Genomic DNA, 15417 nt, shown 5'->3' with positions numbered 1-15417 from the left:
TTAAATTAACCGTTTTTTTTTTTCTTCTAATGTTTGGTTGATTACTGATCCAAATATAGAGAAATTTTATTATACTGCGCCACCTATATTCAGATTAGGCTAAGTGAAATAGAGGAATCAACCTTCAACTACATTTATATAATCTTCTTTTACAGCTCGAGGTTACTAATTTCATATAAGGCTTCCGCAAGGTTCAAATAAATTTTATGAACGGTGCAACGAAGAAAAATCAGGAAAACAACAAATTGAATTTAATAAAATAAACATTTAATACAGGGTTATAAAACATGTACATTTAAACATAATTTTCTAAGCAAGATAATCTAATTGAACATTATTCAAAATATCTCTGAGACACTAGTAGCTGCTCGGTTTGGTTTAAAGATTATAGTTATAATTTACAGATCTTATTCTTCAATGCTTAAATACTATTATCACAACTTGCCTCTATTAATTGAGATAATTCAATTCTTTTATACATCAACTTAGTTCCAAATACTCATAACTCATAACAAACATAATACATTAGGCATCAAACATTCAGCTGTTAATTCTATATTCTTCCGAATAATTGAAAATGGTTCACACAGTTCAATGTTTCAGAATTTTACAGTGATTATTCTTAAAGTAGAATTCTCTAATTCACTCTTAGTCAACAAACACAATTTAATTATGAGGCAGTTATCATTTCAAGGGATAAACACTTAAAAACTCCATACTTCGGCTATTTTTAGTAGAACGCCACAGTTAATGTTAAGATATATCAGACGGAGCTAACTTTTATTTCTTCATGCTGAAATATAAAAAGGACTGCTCTTACCAGGTTACACCTTTTACACATTGGATTCACTATAGGCACACTTAAAACTGTAGTTAACTCTTACTTTGAAGTAACACTATTCAAAAGAAATCTTCACTATAATAACTGAATTTATAGACACAGAGTTATACAAGTCTTGACGCACTCATTTTAAGTAATCTACTAATTCCTTATTTTCTTCTGTGCATTAAATTTAGCTTTGCACTATTCTTCCTCCAAACATTTGGAATTCGTCGTAATATTAGAATTCTGTAGAAATATTTCAAATTGGCTATTAATTCCCGGTCCTTTCTTAATCGATTTACGGCATTTCCAAATCCCCTTACTGCCACCAGTTACTTCACTCCTTGCTCTCCTCGATGCTTCTTTTACTTACTTTCGTTTTTCAAATCAACTACGTTCTTTCTTCCTGCCAAAATCCAGTTCTAACCAGTTCAGCTTATACCCACTGGCTTCTTTGTTTATACACAGTAGCTCACGTTCTCTGCACGAGCTAACTAAAATAAACTCCATTTCTCCTTCAGCAGCCAATCAAATTCAATCAGTAGAATTACATAAAATCCTCTTATTTACAGAAATAAAAAAGATATATTACTGTTAAACTGTGAATGAAATTATTATGTATATTTTGTTCTTCATTCACATTTAACATAACCTATCATATATTAAGTATGACTTGTTTAAAAATTATTTGTTAATCCCTTGCTTAAGAATTATTTTTCATGTATTATTCTTGAATTTCATCAGCTATTATTTGATCAAATAATTTTAATGTATATTTTACTATTGGAAAGACCCAGTGATAAATATCATTTATCTTATTTACTTTATTCCTTCAATAATATTATGAGAAATTATATGTATATAATTTAATGTACCTTATATATATACTGTGACATATATTTTATTATTATTAATTGTAAATGAAATGAAAGAGAAAATTAAGTAACTGTAATATTTTTCATTACTCAATGTAAAAGTATAGCCTTATGTAACATTAACGCGAATGTTTACGCTTTGTTCGTTGCCATGGAGAGAGAAATAAAATGGAACGCGCGTGGGTAGACCGTGAGCTTCGATAACGAGGAGAGAAGAAAAATATATGAGTGGTAATATAAGAGTAAAGAGAAGAGAGTTTTGAAGCGGGAAGAAGGAAGGATATAAGCAAGGGGGTGAAAGTAAATAAAAAGGACTGAAGGGCAGGAATTCAAGAGAGTAGTATTTAGAAGTGTGCAGAGACGAAGTGAAAATTTATAGATAGCTGAAAGCAAAGTCAGCTGTGGCATTAATGGAATTTGGTCCCGTATTGGATAATTAAAGGACTGGAAGGTTAATGAAGGAATCAGAACAAATCCGGTTAGCTTAGAATTACTACTCATTTCTATATTGCTTTTAGGAAGAATTGTACGGAGCTTAATTTGTTGTGAAGTAGTAAACAAGGATATCAATCTGCCCCATAGTTACCGTCGAGAATTGTGAAGCGTGACAAATAATAATCTAATTATGACCTTGAAGAATTCTTTTTAAATGTGTTCCATAGGTGTAATAAATATAATTTGAAGATGTGCTCACATTAAATCTGACGTGCTGAAGATTAATTCCGGTAAGGACAGTCATGTTTTATTTGTTTCTGTGTATGAAGATTTGAGTGATAGTTCCATTTCGCTTATTCTAACATTTACTGTGGCATAACGCCGAAGTTAGAAGTTGAGAATAATTTGCCTTGAAATAATATCTGCCGCGATATGATATGATAAGTGCCTGCTGAGAGTTAAGTGTGGAGTATAACTGAGAAATATGAGCAACTAATTAAATAAGAAACTCTGTTGTATTAATCTGAGTAAGGAATCTTGTAATTGAGGAAACTGTGAAACTTGTATGTGAAGATTTTGAAAACTGAATTGATGTGAATGATTTGACCTGATGTACTAACCTAATTGTAATGTCTTATTTTAGAAGTGGAATTTATATATTTGTCATATAACCTTATATTAAATGTTTTGTTTTGTTAATTTCAATAATGTGCTTGCCTGATTCTTTTTTATTGCACCGTTCATAAATAATTCGAATCTTGCGGGAGCCTCAATTGAAAAATATTAAATTCGGCCTGAATGAGTAAGGAGACTGCTAATTTAATTGAAAATTGATTCTACTATTTTATATAGACTGATCTAATATAGGGTGGCGCAGTATAAATATAAATTTCCCTATATTTGGATTAGTGATCAATTAGCAATTAATTGATTTTATTAATAAGAGTACGTTACAACAAAATGGCAGATTCGAAACTAGGATGTACGTTCCAATATTACAATTCATATAATATACATTTAAATTTATATACACACAGCTTCTTATAACAAATCTCACAGAATTAAATTAAACAAAATGAATGACATTTTTATACAGAGTCCTTTTTATAACTGTAATTTATCTCAAAGATTTATAAATAAATAAATATTGATTAACATTACTTGGAAGTGTTTACATAAATAGCATATTATGAACATGAGAGCATTAATTTAAAAAAAGTTTTTGCTCAGGGAATGGTAGATTATGTTGGACTCTGAATGATGTATTAACAATCTTCATTTCTCTTCATTCAGAATCCAACAGCAGTAAGTGGAACTATCAGTTCAATGATGCAAAGTGTATGGTTTTGAAATTTGGCAAGTAAATGATGGGATGCAAAATATATATATACTTGGTTGGGAAACTTTAAAGGTGGTTGAGGAAATGAGAGATCTGGGAGTGGTGGAGGACTACGTCCTGAAATTCAGAGACTACATTGCACAAGCTGTGAAGGCATTAGATAATTGCAATGATACAGAGGACCCTGACATCCAGAAATAAAGAGGTTATGATGCCATTATATTTAACCTTGATCAGGCCTCATATGTATTATTGTGCTCAGATCTGTACATTGGCTTTTCATGGTGATGAGGATATGTCAGAAAGAGTCCAGAGAAGATTCACAAAGGTTGTGAGTGTTCTATGGAATGTGGAGTATGAGGACAGTTTGAGAGAATAATAATAAATTTAGTTTAATCCTTTATCCAAGTGTAAGCAAAGTTCCTCCTGAAGTATCTTCAGGACTGAGGAAACTCGTGGTAGAGGTGGACCAAACTCTCATCACTACTTGTCTTAGTATCTCCCATAATGCAAAGCACATCTCCTTGCAGACATGTATAATGCTATGCATTAAGGGAAAGGCCACTACCCAGATCGGTTTCGACCTTTATTGAGGTCTCGTCAGTGGGAGCTAGACCCAGAGGTGGTGATACCAAGGTGGAAGCAATGGAGAAGACATATTTACCTATACGAGTTACCAAAAGGTGTCTCACCTTATTATTAAATTACTCTGGATTTAGAGAAAGATGTTGGAAATTTTTTTTCCCACTTGGTTAGAATATAATAAATTTAGTTTAATCCTTTATCCAAGTGTAAGCAAACAAAGTTTGTGCCTGAAGTATCTTCAGGACTGAGACAACTCGTGGTAAAGGTGGACCAAGCTTTCATCACTACTTGTCTTAGTATCTCCCATAATGCAAAACACATCTCCTTGCTGACATGTATAATAATATGCATTAAGGGAAGGTCCACTACCAATACCGGTTTCGACCTTTATTGAGGTCTCATCAGTGGGAGCCAGACCCAGAGGTGGTGATACCAGGGTGGAAGCAATGCAGAAGTCATATTTACCTATGCGAGTTACCAAAAGGTGTCTCACCTTATTATTAAATTACTCTGGATTTAGAGAAAGATGTTGGAAATTTTTTTTCCACTTGGTTACTACTACTATGTTCACTGGGCATCTACAGATGCGGTATGGTCGCTCCGAGCATCAGAGCGACCATACGGCATCATTAATGGTCTATCCCTGCCTCGTTTTCCAGGAACTTTACCTTCTATTACTGTTCTGAGAAGTCCACCTTCCATTCTTTCTATGTGTCCAAAATATTTTAACTTTCTTCTATAAATATCCTTAAGGAGCCTTAAAGTTTTACTGATCTTTTCTAACACCCATTCATTGGTACGCCTTTCAGTATATAATATCTTCAACAGCTTCTGTAACACCACATCTCAAAAGCAGATATCTGTTTCTTATCTGACTTCTTTAGGTTCCAAGTCTCACATCCATAAGTCACTGTTGGAAAAACAACTGCATCCAAAATCCTCAACTTTGTTCCCATGGAGATAGATCCATCCTTCCAGATTTTAGACAGATCTCTGACTGTTGTTTTAGCCATTCCTAACCTTTTTCTGATGTCTTCTGAACAGCAATTCTTCACATTAATAATGGATCCCAGGTACTTAAACTTGCTGACTTCCTCAATTCTTTCTCCATTAAGGTACACTTGTTTCTCAAGATCTTCTCGGTTTGTATTTCTTTTGAGAACCATAATCTCTGTCTTGCTAGGATTGAATTGAAGTTCTCTGTTATTACTGATCTTGTTAACTTTGTCAAGAATTAGTCCTAGTTCTTCCATGTCATTACAAAGGAGTACTATCATCAGCATACCTCAGATTACTGATCAATCTACCTCCTATCCTAATTCCTGTCCTGATCTCATCGAATGCTTCATGCATGATGTCCTCCATGTATATACTAAACAAGTGAGGAGAAAGTAAACATCCTTGCCTAACTCATTTTCCAACTTGAAGCCAGTCAGTCAATCCAACACCTGTTGTTACCATGGCTTCTTGCTCCTTATAAAAGTTGGCTATCAACCTGGTAGTGTGTTGAAGAAAACCCCTTCTTTTCATTACTTCCCACAGTTTCATATGCTCAACACAGTCAAAAGCTTTAGAGTTGTCTAAGAAACACATCACCAGAGGGAGTCTGAATTCTTTATATTTTTCTATGATCTGTCTAAGGCAAAGGATCTGATCTATGGTGCCCTTACCTTTCCTGAAACCTGCTTGTTCCTCAGGCATCTGTGCCTCTACTTTGGCCTCAATCCTATTTAGCATGATCGTCAATAAAATTTTGCTTGCATGAGATATCAAACTAATAGTTCTATAATTCTTGCACCCCTTCATATCACCTTTCTTATGTAGTGGTATGAAAACTGACTTCTTCCAGTCTCTAGGCCATGATCCTGTCTCCCACATCCTTGTAATCAATCTCTGAAACACTCTTATCCCTCCATCCCCTTTAGCCTTAATTAACTCTCAACTTCATGCCTAAGTGGAGGAAGTTCCAAATCAAAATTTTCCTCTGGGAGGGCTCCACATTTTCTTTATCCACTCTGCTGTACCATTCCTCACAATATTCTTTCCATCTCTGTATTTGATTTCCAACTCTTCTGTTAGTAATGATCCATTCCTGTCTTTGATGACATTCAGTTTAAGCTTAAACTTGTGCCTGAAGTCACGAACTAAATAAAACATCCTTTTATAATTGAGCCTTCTCATCTGGAACTCTATTTCTTCACATTTGTTAATATAGAACTTTTCCTTGTCCTGCTTGATGGCTCTTCTGACTTCTTTATGTAATCTCTTGTATTCTTCAGTCCTGTGTCTCTTTGTTTTTTCCAAACACCTTCTTTTGATTAGTTCCCATGTTGAGTCTGATATCCATGGGTCTCTTGGTCTTCTTATTGGGCTGAGATACTTCGCTGTATCCTGTATTATCACCTTGACTCCTTCCCAAAGCATTTCTGGTGAGTTCTCCTCATTGGTCTCCAAAAATCATCTAACCGAGTTGATGTTTCTTCTGTGAATCCACTAGGAATTACTCTAACATCCAATCTAGTGGGATGTGCTTGACCTGGAAGTTTTTGGAGTCTTAGTCTTACTTTGGCTCTTACTAGCTGATGGTCTGTACCACAATATTCTCCGGACAAGTATGCACATCAGAGATGCTTGTCTTCCACTGCTGGAGAGCCAGGATGTGATCAATCTGGTGCCTTGACCTATCAATGTTAGATGTCCAAGTATAGGTGGATGTTTCTGGAAGCAGGTATTGGTAATAGCTAATCTGTTAGCATGGACATTCACCCAGACCAAACATGCCACACTCTGGCCTGAATCTCATACTCTTTTCCACTTTTGCATTTAAGTCCCCTAAGATGTACAGTATGTCTTTCCTTGGCGGGCAGTCCAAAACAGTTTGTAAGTTTTCATAGAATTCCTCACGCTCTTCTTCAGGCCTACCCATATGGGGGTGCATAAACTATTACAGTTGATACATTGGTAGGGTGAGCCTTAACTCTAATAGAGAGTATCCTATCATTAATGGGATTATTACCAAGAAGGCTTTTTACCTGAGCTGTCTTCAGTATCACAGCTACCCCATGATGTTTTGAGTTACCACCTGAGTAAATAACTAGCTAACCATCCTATCTTTTGAAGTGATCTTCTTCATTCCGTCTGGTCTCTGTAATTCCCAGGATGTCAATTTTATACCTATCCATCTCTTTACAGACAATCTCAAGAGTACCAATCTGTAGACCCTGGACATTCCATGTGCCTATGTAAAATTCCCTTCTAAGTTTAATCTTATAGTTTCTGTGTTGCTCATTCACAGTATCACTGACTTTTGATGGAGACTAATATACTTCTCGAACAGGACCGTCTGCCTAAGGCCCTGAACGTGGCTCTGATTATTCTGCACGACAGCTGATGCGGCATGAGATGCAGCATAAGACACAACCATATTAGCATTTTGGAGTGAATTAACTGCAAGAAGAAAGTGGTAGGGTTACAGAGGCCCTTTCCACATAAGATGAAATAGCAAAATAGGAAAGACTCACCCCTAGCCCTCAAGTACTCTAATAGCATTAGGGGAAGGAGCAAGAAGAAAAGAAAGAACGAAAGAAAAAAGGGGAGGGACCAGTCTACAGATAATATGACAGATGTATATTACATGAAGTAAGGCATGGTCCAGCATCAGGTCCCTCGGGTTTGCCATGCCCGTACTCACTAAAGTGAGCCCTTGAGGTCTTCAGGACTGAGGCAACTCGTGGTAAAGGTTGACCAAATAGGCCAACCAAGTTTGAGAATGTAAATTGCAAAGCCTTTTGAATCAGGGGATGGGTGGGGAGGATATGATTGAGATATTCGAGGATGGTCTGAAAAGTTCTCTGTCTCGAGCATAGATGGAAACTATCGGCAAGATTTTTTTTTTACTAAGTTGGTGCATCTGTCATAAGCATCCATGTGAAATTGCAAGTCATTCTATCAAGTAGTTTGTTTTATACAGCTGTCTGAAGCAAATGTGGTCTGTATCCCTTGAAATGGAGAAAATTGATTATCGTGCTAAAAATTGATTATCGTGTTATAAAGTTTTTTGTAAAAGAAGGCTAACTCCAAAAGACATTCATTCGAAGTTCATAAAAGTTTATGGGCATTCTTCTCCTTCATTTTCAATAATTAAGAAATGGGCTGCTGAGGTTAAATGTGGCTGTACCAGCCTTGAAGATGATCCACGCGAAAGACATCCAAAAAGTGTAGCAACACCAGTAAAAGCAACACCAGCAACACCAGAAAGACATCCAAAAAGTGTAGCAACACCAGTCTATAGGCATTTCAAAAGAACTTGTAGGATATATTTTGCATGAAGATTTGAATATGAAAAATCTTTGGGCAAGATGGGTGCCACGCTTGCTCACAGCGGATCAAAAATGCACTCGCATGAAAATCTTTGAACAGTGCTTGGAGCATTTTAACAAGAATAAAACTAATTTTGTTCATTGATTTATTACTAGGATGAGATTTGGATTCACCATTACACACCAGAATCCAAACAGCAGTCAAAACAGTGGACAGAAACCAGTTGTTCAGCACCAAAGAAGACAAAGTTGGTTCCATCAGCAGGAAAGGTCATGACATTGGTGTTTTGGGATGCTAAAGGCATTTTGTTTATTAATTATCTTGGAAAGGGTAAAACAATAACTGGAGAATATTATTCCGATCTTTTAAACAGACTAGACGAAAAAATTCGTGAGAAAAGACCCGGTTTGCAGAAGAAAAAAATCATCTTTCATCAGGAAAATGCACTTGCCCTCAAAAGTGTTTTGGCAATGGGAAAATTAAGGGATCTGTACTATAAATTGTTGAAACATCCACTCTATTCCCCAGATTTGATTCCCCTCTGACTTCTATCTCTTCCCAAAACTAAAATTCTTCCTCGCTGGTCACCTTTTTTCTTCAAATCAAGAGGTGATTGCAGCTGTAGAAGTGTATATTGCAAATCCTACTGAGAACCACTATATGGACAGGATAATGGTGCAGAAGTGTTGCTGGCATTAAAGTATTAGTCTTAAGGGAGATTATGTTGAAAAATAGAAATAATTTTGAAATTATAAATTCGTTTTTTCATTGTTAGGCCAAGAACCTTTCAGACCACCCTTGTATAAGCTAGTCAGGGGTTGTTATCAGGTTGACATGGAAGAGATTTTTCTTAGAATGAGAGGGGGGGGGGGGGACAGTAGAACAAGAGGCCATATTTGAAAACTGTATAAAGAGGGTGTGAGCAGAGGAGTGATGAGAAGGTTCTTTGCATTGAGAGTGATTGGTGAGTGGAATTCATTGCCTGAGTGTGTTGTGAATGTAGACTCATTGAATCATTTTTAGGCACGGTTGGATGAGCATTGTGGGCAATAGTTTGTACCTCCCATGAGTTTCTGACTCCATGGACGTCAGATGTTAATAATAATAAAAAATTATATGTGAGATGAAAGAAAAACAATGACTTTGTTTTGCTTTGTGCATTGCAACGTATATGTAATGTGTCACAAAATAATTAGTATTTTTTAAATACATATATTTTTAAATCCAGTTTACCGTACAGACACACACACACACATATCAATCTCACTCACTAGAGATCATCACAGAATCTGTAACAGAGTAATGTGTCATGTAAGCAAAAGTTAAGAGAGATAGATTTATTTGCATTCTTTTAAAATAACTGCATTTTATAGCTATCAGATGAAAACAGATGGATGTTCCTGAGAACAGAGTGGACTAATTGTGGATGAATAATGGCTGCTAACATAGTAGAAAAATGCCTGTGGAATTGAAAAAACACATCATATTTGAGAGAGTGATTGAAGTGAGTGAGTCTGTGAAAAAAAGATTCATAAATTAATTAAACTCTCCTTTTCTGTACAGGATCAAGAATTTTTTGGGATTCTTTTTAGGAGATCATCCCAAATTTGAGAATAGTAAAGTTGGGCAAATTTGATATTTCTGCAGTGTTTGTTGGTGGAAGGCTGAAAGTAATTTCTCAAATTTAAAAGGACACCAGGTTTTTTGAATGTTGAGGATGTGATTCATTTATGCTAGGAAAAGAAAAGTCATTTACCATGACATATAGCAAATGGCCAGAAGAAAAACTTATGACCCAATAGAGGATTAAAGGCAAATTAAAAAGGAGCTTTGCTGATCAGGCTTCTCTGCTAGACCACTCTCCTTCATCAATGCCATGTAAATGTCAAAAGCAGCCCCACAAGTTTGAGCTTTCTGTAGCTTGTATCTAAAAGCAGGTAATGCTAATAAATGTAGCTTACCGTGAGGAAATTTTATTATCTCATTCTATGGGATATTCAGGTAAAAGGTAGCATGTTCCACTATTAGGCTACATCTGGAATTTTTAGCAGTTCATAATTGCATGTCTTTGCTATTGTGGTGATGCATAACAGCAAATTGGACCAGTTTGGTTGGGCTGAGTGGTTAATATACATACTCTCCAACCAACAGGCTGTGGCTCCAGATATTGCTATAAGTTAAGGATGTCTGTGATTGTTTTTTGCTTATATATGAACTTCTTCACTGAGTGTGAGACCACTACCCTGGTTATTAAAGATCTGCAGTGGTTTGAAAAAGTTCCATGTTTGTTCTCTAGAGCAGGATTTTTGGATTATGTAAATAATAAATAATAATAATAAATTATATAAAGTTAAGAAAAATAGGAAAAAATTCATTAACTGGATACATGGGACTAATGTACTAAAGGTTTGCAACCTTTTATGGGGCAGTCACATAAAAAAATAAATAAAATGTGGAAATAAACAACAAGATAAGCAGTCCTGATATGATGGTAGTCAGCTGAATAAATTTGTATGAAATAAAAATGCAATTAGTGAAAATCTATTAAATTAGAAGAATTTGGCCAAGTGATTTATGTACCTATTCTCCAACCACTGGGCTTTCAGTTTGAATCCTGCTGTGGGCATGGGCATGTGCAATTGTCTTTAGGTTGGAGATGAATTTCTTTGCCTAGCGTGAAACCACCACTCTGCTTAATGGAGGTCTGAAGTGGCATGAAACAGTTCCATGTTTTTTGTAGTATTTTGTACCGTTTGTGGATGGAAATTACATTTAAAAATATAAATAAAATGCTCATCTCTGAGTTTCCTTATTACAACGAAAACTGGGTGATCAAATTTGTTTACAGCAGCCTATTTATGTCGTGTAGTGGGGCTCACATGTGATGGCTGTTATTCGTATTTCTCTTTTAAACGTGTTATGCCATATAAAAACAAAATGAACTGTACAATTCGTTAAACTTCTGATATTTCTTTTGATTCAAGTCAGCATCTTTGGAACACAAAAGCATTTGTCATAAAACACAAGATGCTACAATCAAGTGTCTAGTGGAAACCAAATTATAAGGATAAAAGAAGAGAGAACTAAAGTCCATCTAACAGATCTAACAGATAAGCTTAGGTGTTGATGGTTATTCATGACTTATTTTTCATGGTATTAACAACACCACACACACTTTTATCACAAAAATGTTTTATTAACGCTTATATTTCGCTGATTTTCAACTCGGCATCATCAGAGCACAACACACTTGTATACGCAACAGTGAGTGAGTGAAACAGTATAATTGCAAAAGACAAAAGATCTAAAGTCCTATTTTTGGCTCCCTCTAACGAAAAAAAAAAAAAAAAAAAAGCAGCTATCCAGGAGTTTTTTTTAGGATAACCGTCTCCCAAATTTTTGGCAAATTAATGCAACCATATTTGTTAAGGTTGGGAGAATTCTTCAAAGCCATTGCTGACTCAAAAAAAGAATCTTTCAGATCTATAATGACCCCTAAATAGCATATTCGTTTTCCTCCATCTAATCCTGTGTGAAGGAGTGTCCAAAGCGTGGTCTGCCAGTCCCGATAGTAGCGAATGTTTTTACTTGCCATAGTAATAGTAGCGAATGTATCTTTCATGTTCTTCCAGGTGGATGTTCACTGATCTTCCTGTTTGCCATATACCAGTAGGCCAAGTCACAGTCACAAGGAACTTCATACACTCCTGGGTGTGCTAAAGGGTGAAGTTTATCCTTAGGTGAGCGGATCAGAGTTGCCAGCTTGACATGAGGTTTGAAAAATGAAATAAATTGAAATGAAAGATACATTCGCTACTATTACTATGGCAAGTCGGGACTGGCAGACCACACTTTAGACACTCCTTCACACAGGATTAGATGGAAGAAAACGATTGTGCTATTTAGGAGTCATTATAGATCTGAAAGATTATTTTTTTGAGTCAGCAATGGCTTTGAAGAATTCTCCCAACCTTAACAAATATGGTTGCATTAATTTGCCAAAAATTGGGAGACGGTTATCCTAAGAAAAACTCCTGGATAGCTGTTTTTTTTTTCTTTTTTTTTTTTGTTAGAGGGTGCCAAAAATATCTTTTGTCTTTTGCAATTATATTGTTTCACTCGCTCACTGTCGCGTATACAAGTGCTCTGATGATGCTGAGTTGAAAATCAGCGAAATATAAGCGTTAATAAAACATCTTTGTCATAAAGGTGTGTGTGGTGTTGTTAATACTGTGAAAAATAAGTCATGAATGGAGAACTAAAGTCCTTGAGTACTTTCTCTAGGTCTAGATGCACTGTATATATATATATATGTATATATATGTAGAAAGTATTTTTAACTTGGGTATAGTTATGTTAAAGATACCAAGCACTTTTAAACCTGGTTTTACTCCATTTTTTCCAAGTAAGCAAACAGACAAAATGTCAAGTTTGCGCCTGCAATTTATGCAAGACTAGCTGATCCCACAGGTAGTGCAAGACCAAGGCAACTCGTGGTAGACGTGGTAGGTAATCTATGGATGCTGATCTGAAGGTGGTCTTTTATCTTTTATGACTGCTGCTATGCTTGGGATTAATATTTCAACTATATAATCTTTTTTTTTGTTTACTTAAAAATGAAAGATGAAAGAAAACTACAATGAAAGAATATTTTTTAATAATAAAAATCATTGACTTTAATATTTAGGTGGATGCTTTAGAATTTTTTACCAAAGAAGAAGAAGATATCGTTAAAAACATGGAAGTTGAAAAGAGAGCTACTTTGCAAAAACCTTTAGGTATTGCTTTTATCACTTTCCGTACTGCTGAAATGGCTGAAATGTAAGTTCTTGTGCTTGTTGATCTACTCTGTCTTGATAATAGTTTATAAGAGAAGGTTATAATGTAAGGTTCTCTAATGAGATTGCCTAGGAAGCTGTAATCTGCAGATACTATGATAGTCCTCCATTAAACTCAGACAACAGTCACTGCTTATTTTTTAATTCATTTGAAGTTTGTGTGAAACACAATTCCAACAGTTGAATTCACCACAAGTTTTTGCTCATGTGCAACATGTGTCATCTCATCTCATTGTACCATGAGGAAGTAACATCATAGGTTTGAATATAGTTGGGATCTATTAGATACGATTTCACACTTCCTTTTTTTTTCTTCCTACAATGCAGCAGATTGAAAAGCAGTAATGGATTTCTACTGGCAGGATTATGTTTTTAACTGAGAAAATAAATGAAATATTTTTCTTATGTTATATTTAAGGATGCTGAAATTTATTGGCCAATGCTGTAAATGCACCAAGTAATCCTTCTATTTAGTGTTTTACTTGCCATTTACAGTCAAGGAACTTACCATGCACTAATGTATCTGGGTTACAGTTATCTAGGATAGTTCAGTAAATGAATAAAAAAGGCTTATTTTAACTTCACCTTGAATATGTTCTTTATTTAAATAATTTTAAACCCATTTTTAAGAATAAAAATAAGAAAATTATTTTTTATTATAATTTTTTGTAGTTTGCTTTTCTGTTGACTTTCTTTTATACTCATCTTTCCGTGAGAATTAATGACTTTTATGTTGCTCCTCTTTAACTTTTATCTCATTAAAAGTAGAAAATAAGTTTACACTGGTGTCTGTTCACAATGTCATCTTGTACTAGAATTATCTTAGTTGGAACTTGTAGGGTCCTCAGGGGGCTCACTTTTAGTGAGTACAAGAGTGGCAAACCTGAGCTATCTGATGCTGGACTATGCCTTACTTCATGTAATATATATCTGTTATATTATCTGTAGACTGGTCCATACCCTACCTTTTTTCTTTACTTCTTGCTTCTTCCTCCAATGCCATTGGAATAGTTGAGAGCTACAGGTGAATCTTTGCTATTTTGCTATTTCATTTCCATCTTATGCAATGGGAGTCTGCCTTCTTTCCTAGGTATTTGCCTCACTTAGTAGAGCTGACATCCCAATCCACTGGCCAACATAGGATGTTGTATAATGAAACCTGTGGAGCATTCATGAGTAAACATACACACAAAACCACAGTTGTAAGATTTTTTAATAAGTAAATATTTCGTCTTAAGTATCACAGGACATCATCAGTACAGTTAATTTAAACAATACTAGGAATCGCATACAGTTAGGGTGCATGCTTACAATAGAATCCTTCTGTGCATGCAGTAACGTGTTATAGAATTAAAATATGTCTGGAGGAAAAAAAACTAAACAGAGAATGTATCAAACAGAAGATGAATTAAATGTTCTAGCAAGAGGTCATAAGTTTGCCATTTCACCTAAATGCATTCCATATTTAGATTTTATACACAAAATTGAAAGAAACATCGACCATCTGATATTTTGGAAAAAACCAATATTGAAGTCAACAGACTACGTTTCAAAATTACAAAAACAATCTATGATGCCAAATCTTCGGACTTGAATAGCCCAGCTTCAGAATTGAAAGCTCTTCCCTCCTTAAAACATAATAGAAACATAATCATCACCTGAGTTGACAAGGGAAATACCACTGTTGTTCTAGATACCAATTCATATGACCGAAAAATGAATTTTTTACTCTAAGATCGAAATACATACGCCCAACTTAATTATGATCCTACAAAAAGACAGCTCAAGAAACTAAACAAGTTATTAGATGAAACCACTTCCTTAGATCAAGAAACAATAAAAAAACTCAGAACACACCATGCCAGGTCCAGTAAGAAAAGAGAACTTCAGCTCAATCTTAGCGAGACAAAGATTATGGTTCTCAATGGAAATACAGATAGGGAAAACCCTAAGAAACAAGTGTACCTTAATGGAGAAAAAATTGAGGAAGTCAACAAGTTTGAGTACCAACTTAATTATGATCCTACTAAAAGACAGCTCAAGAAACTAAAGACGTTACTAGATGAAACCACTTCCTTTAGATCAAGAAACAATAAAAAAACTCAGGACATACTATGCCAGGCCTCCTAGAATATACGGTTTATCTAAACTTCACAAGAATAACGTTCCACTCAGATCCGTTGTGGATTCTATTAGCAGCTT

The 15417-nt window shown here is 35.2% G+C and overlaps 1 protein-coding gene across 1 annotated transcript in view; it reads left to right on the top strand.

The window, feature by feature from the left end:
- The window catches only part of LOC150101579 (mechanosensitive cation channel TMEM63B-like), a 226952-nt gene that overhangs the window by 39965 nt on the left and 171570 nt on the right, over window positions 1-15417 (top strand). Inside the window, exon 2 of the mRNA XM_090400846.1 lies at window positions 13065-13198. Coding sequence (XP_090256972.1) covers window positions 13065-13198 — 134 coding nt within the window. The remainder of the gene's footprint in view (window positions 1-13064; window positions 13199-15417) is intronic.

This window comes from Typopeltis vanoorti, chromosome 11 (genome assembly GCF_054136105.1).
Source record: "Typopeltis vanoorti isolate ZY-2024b chromosome 11, IOZ_Tvanoo_1.0, whole genome shotgun sequence".
NCBI lineage: Eukaryota > Metazoa > Arthropoda > Arachnida > Uropygi > Thelyphonidae > Typopeltis > Typopeltis vanoorti.
Note: the sequence above shows the minus strand (reverse complement) of the source record. Positions and strands in the feature narration are given on the sequence as shown.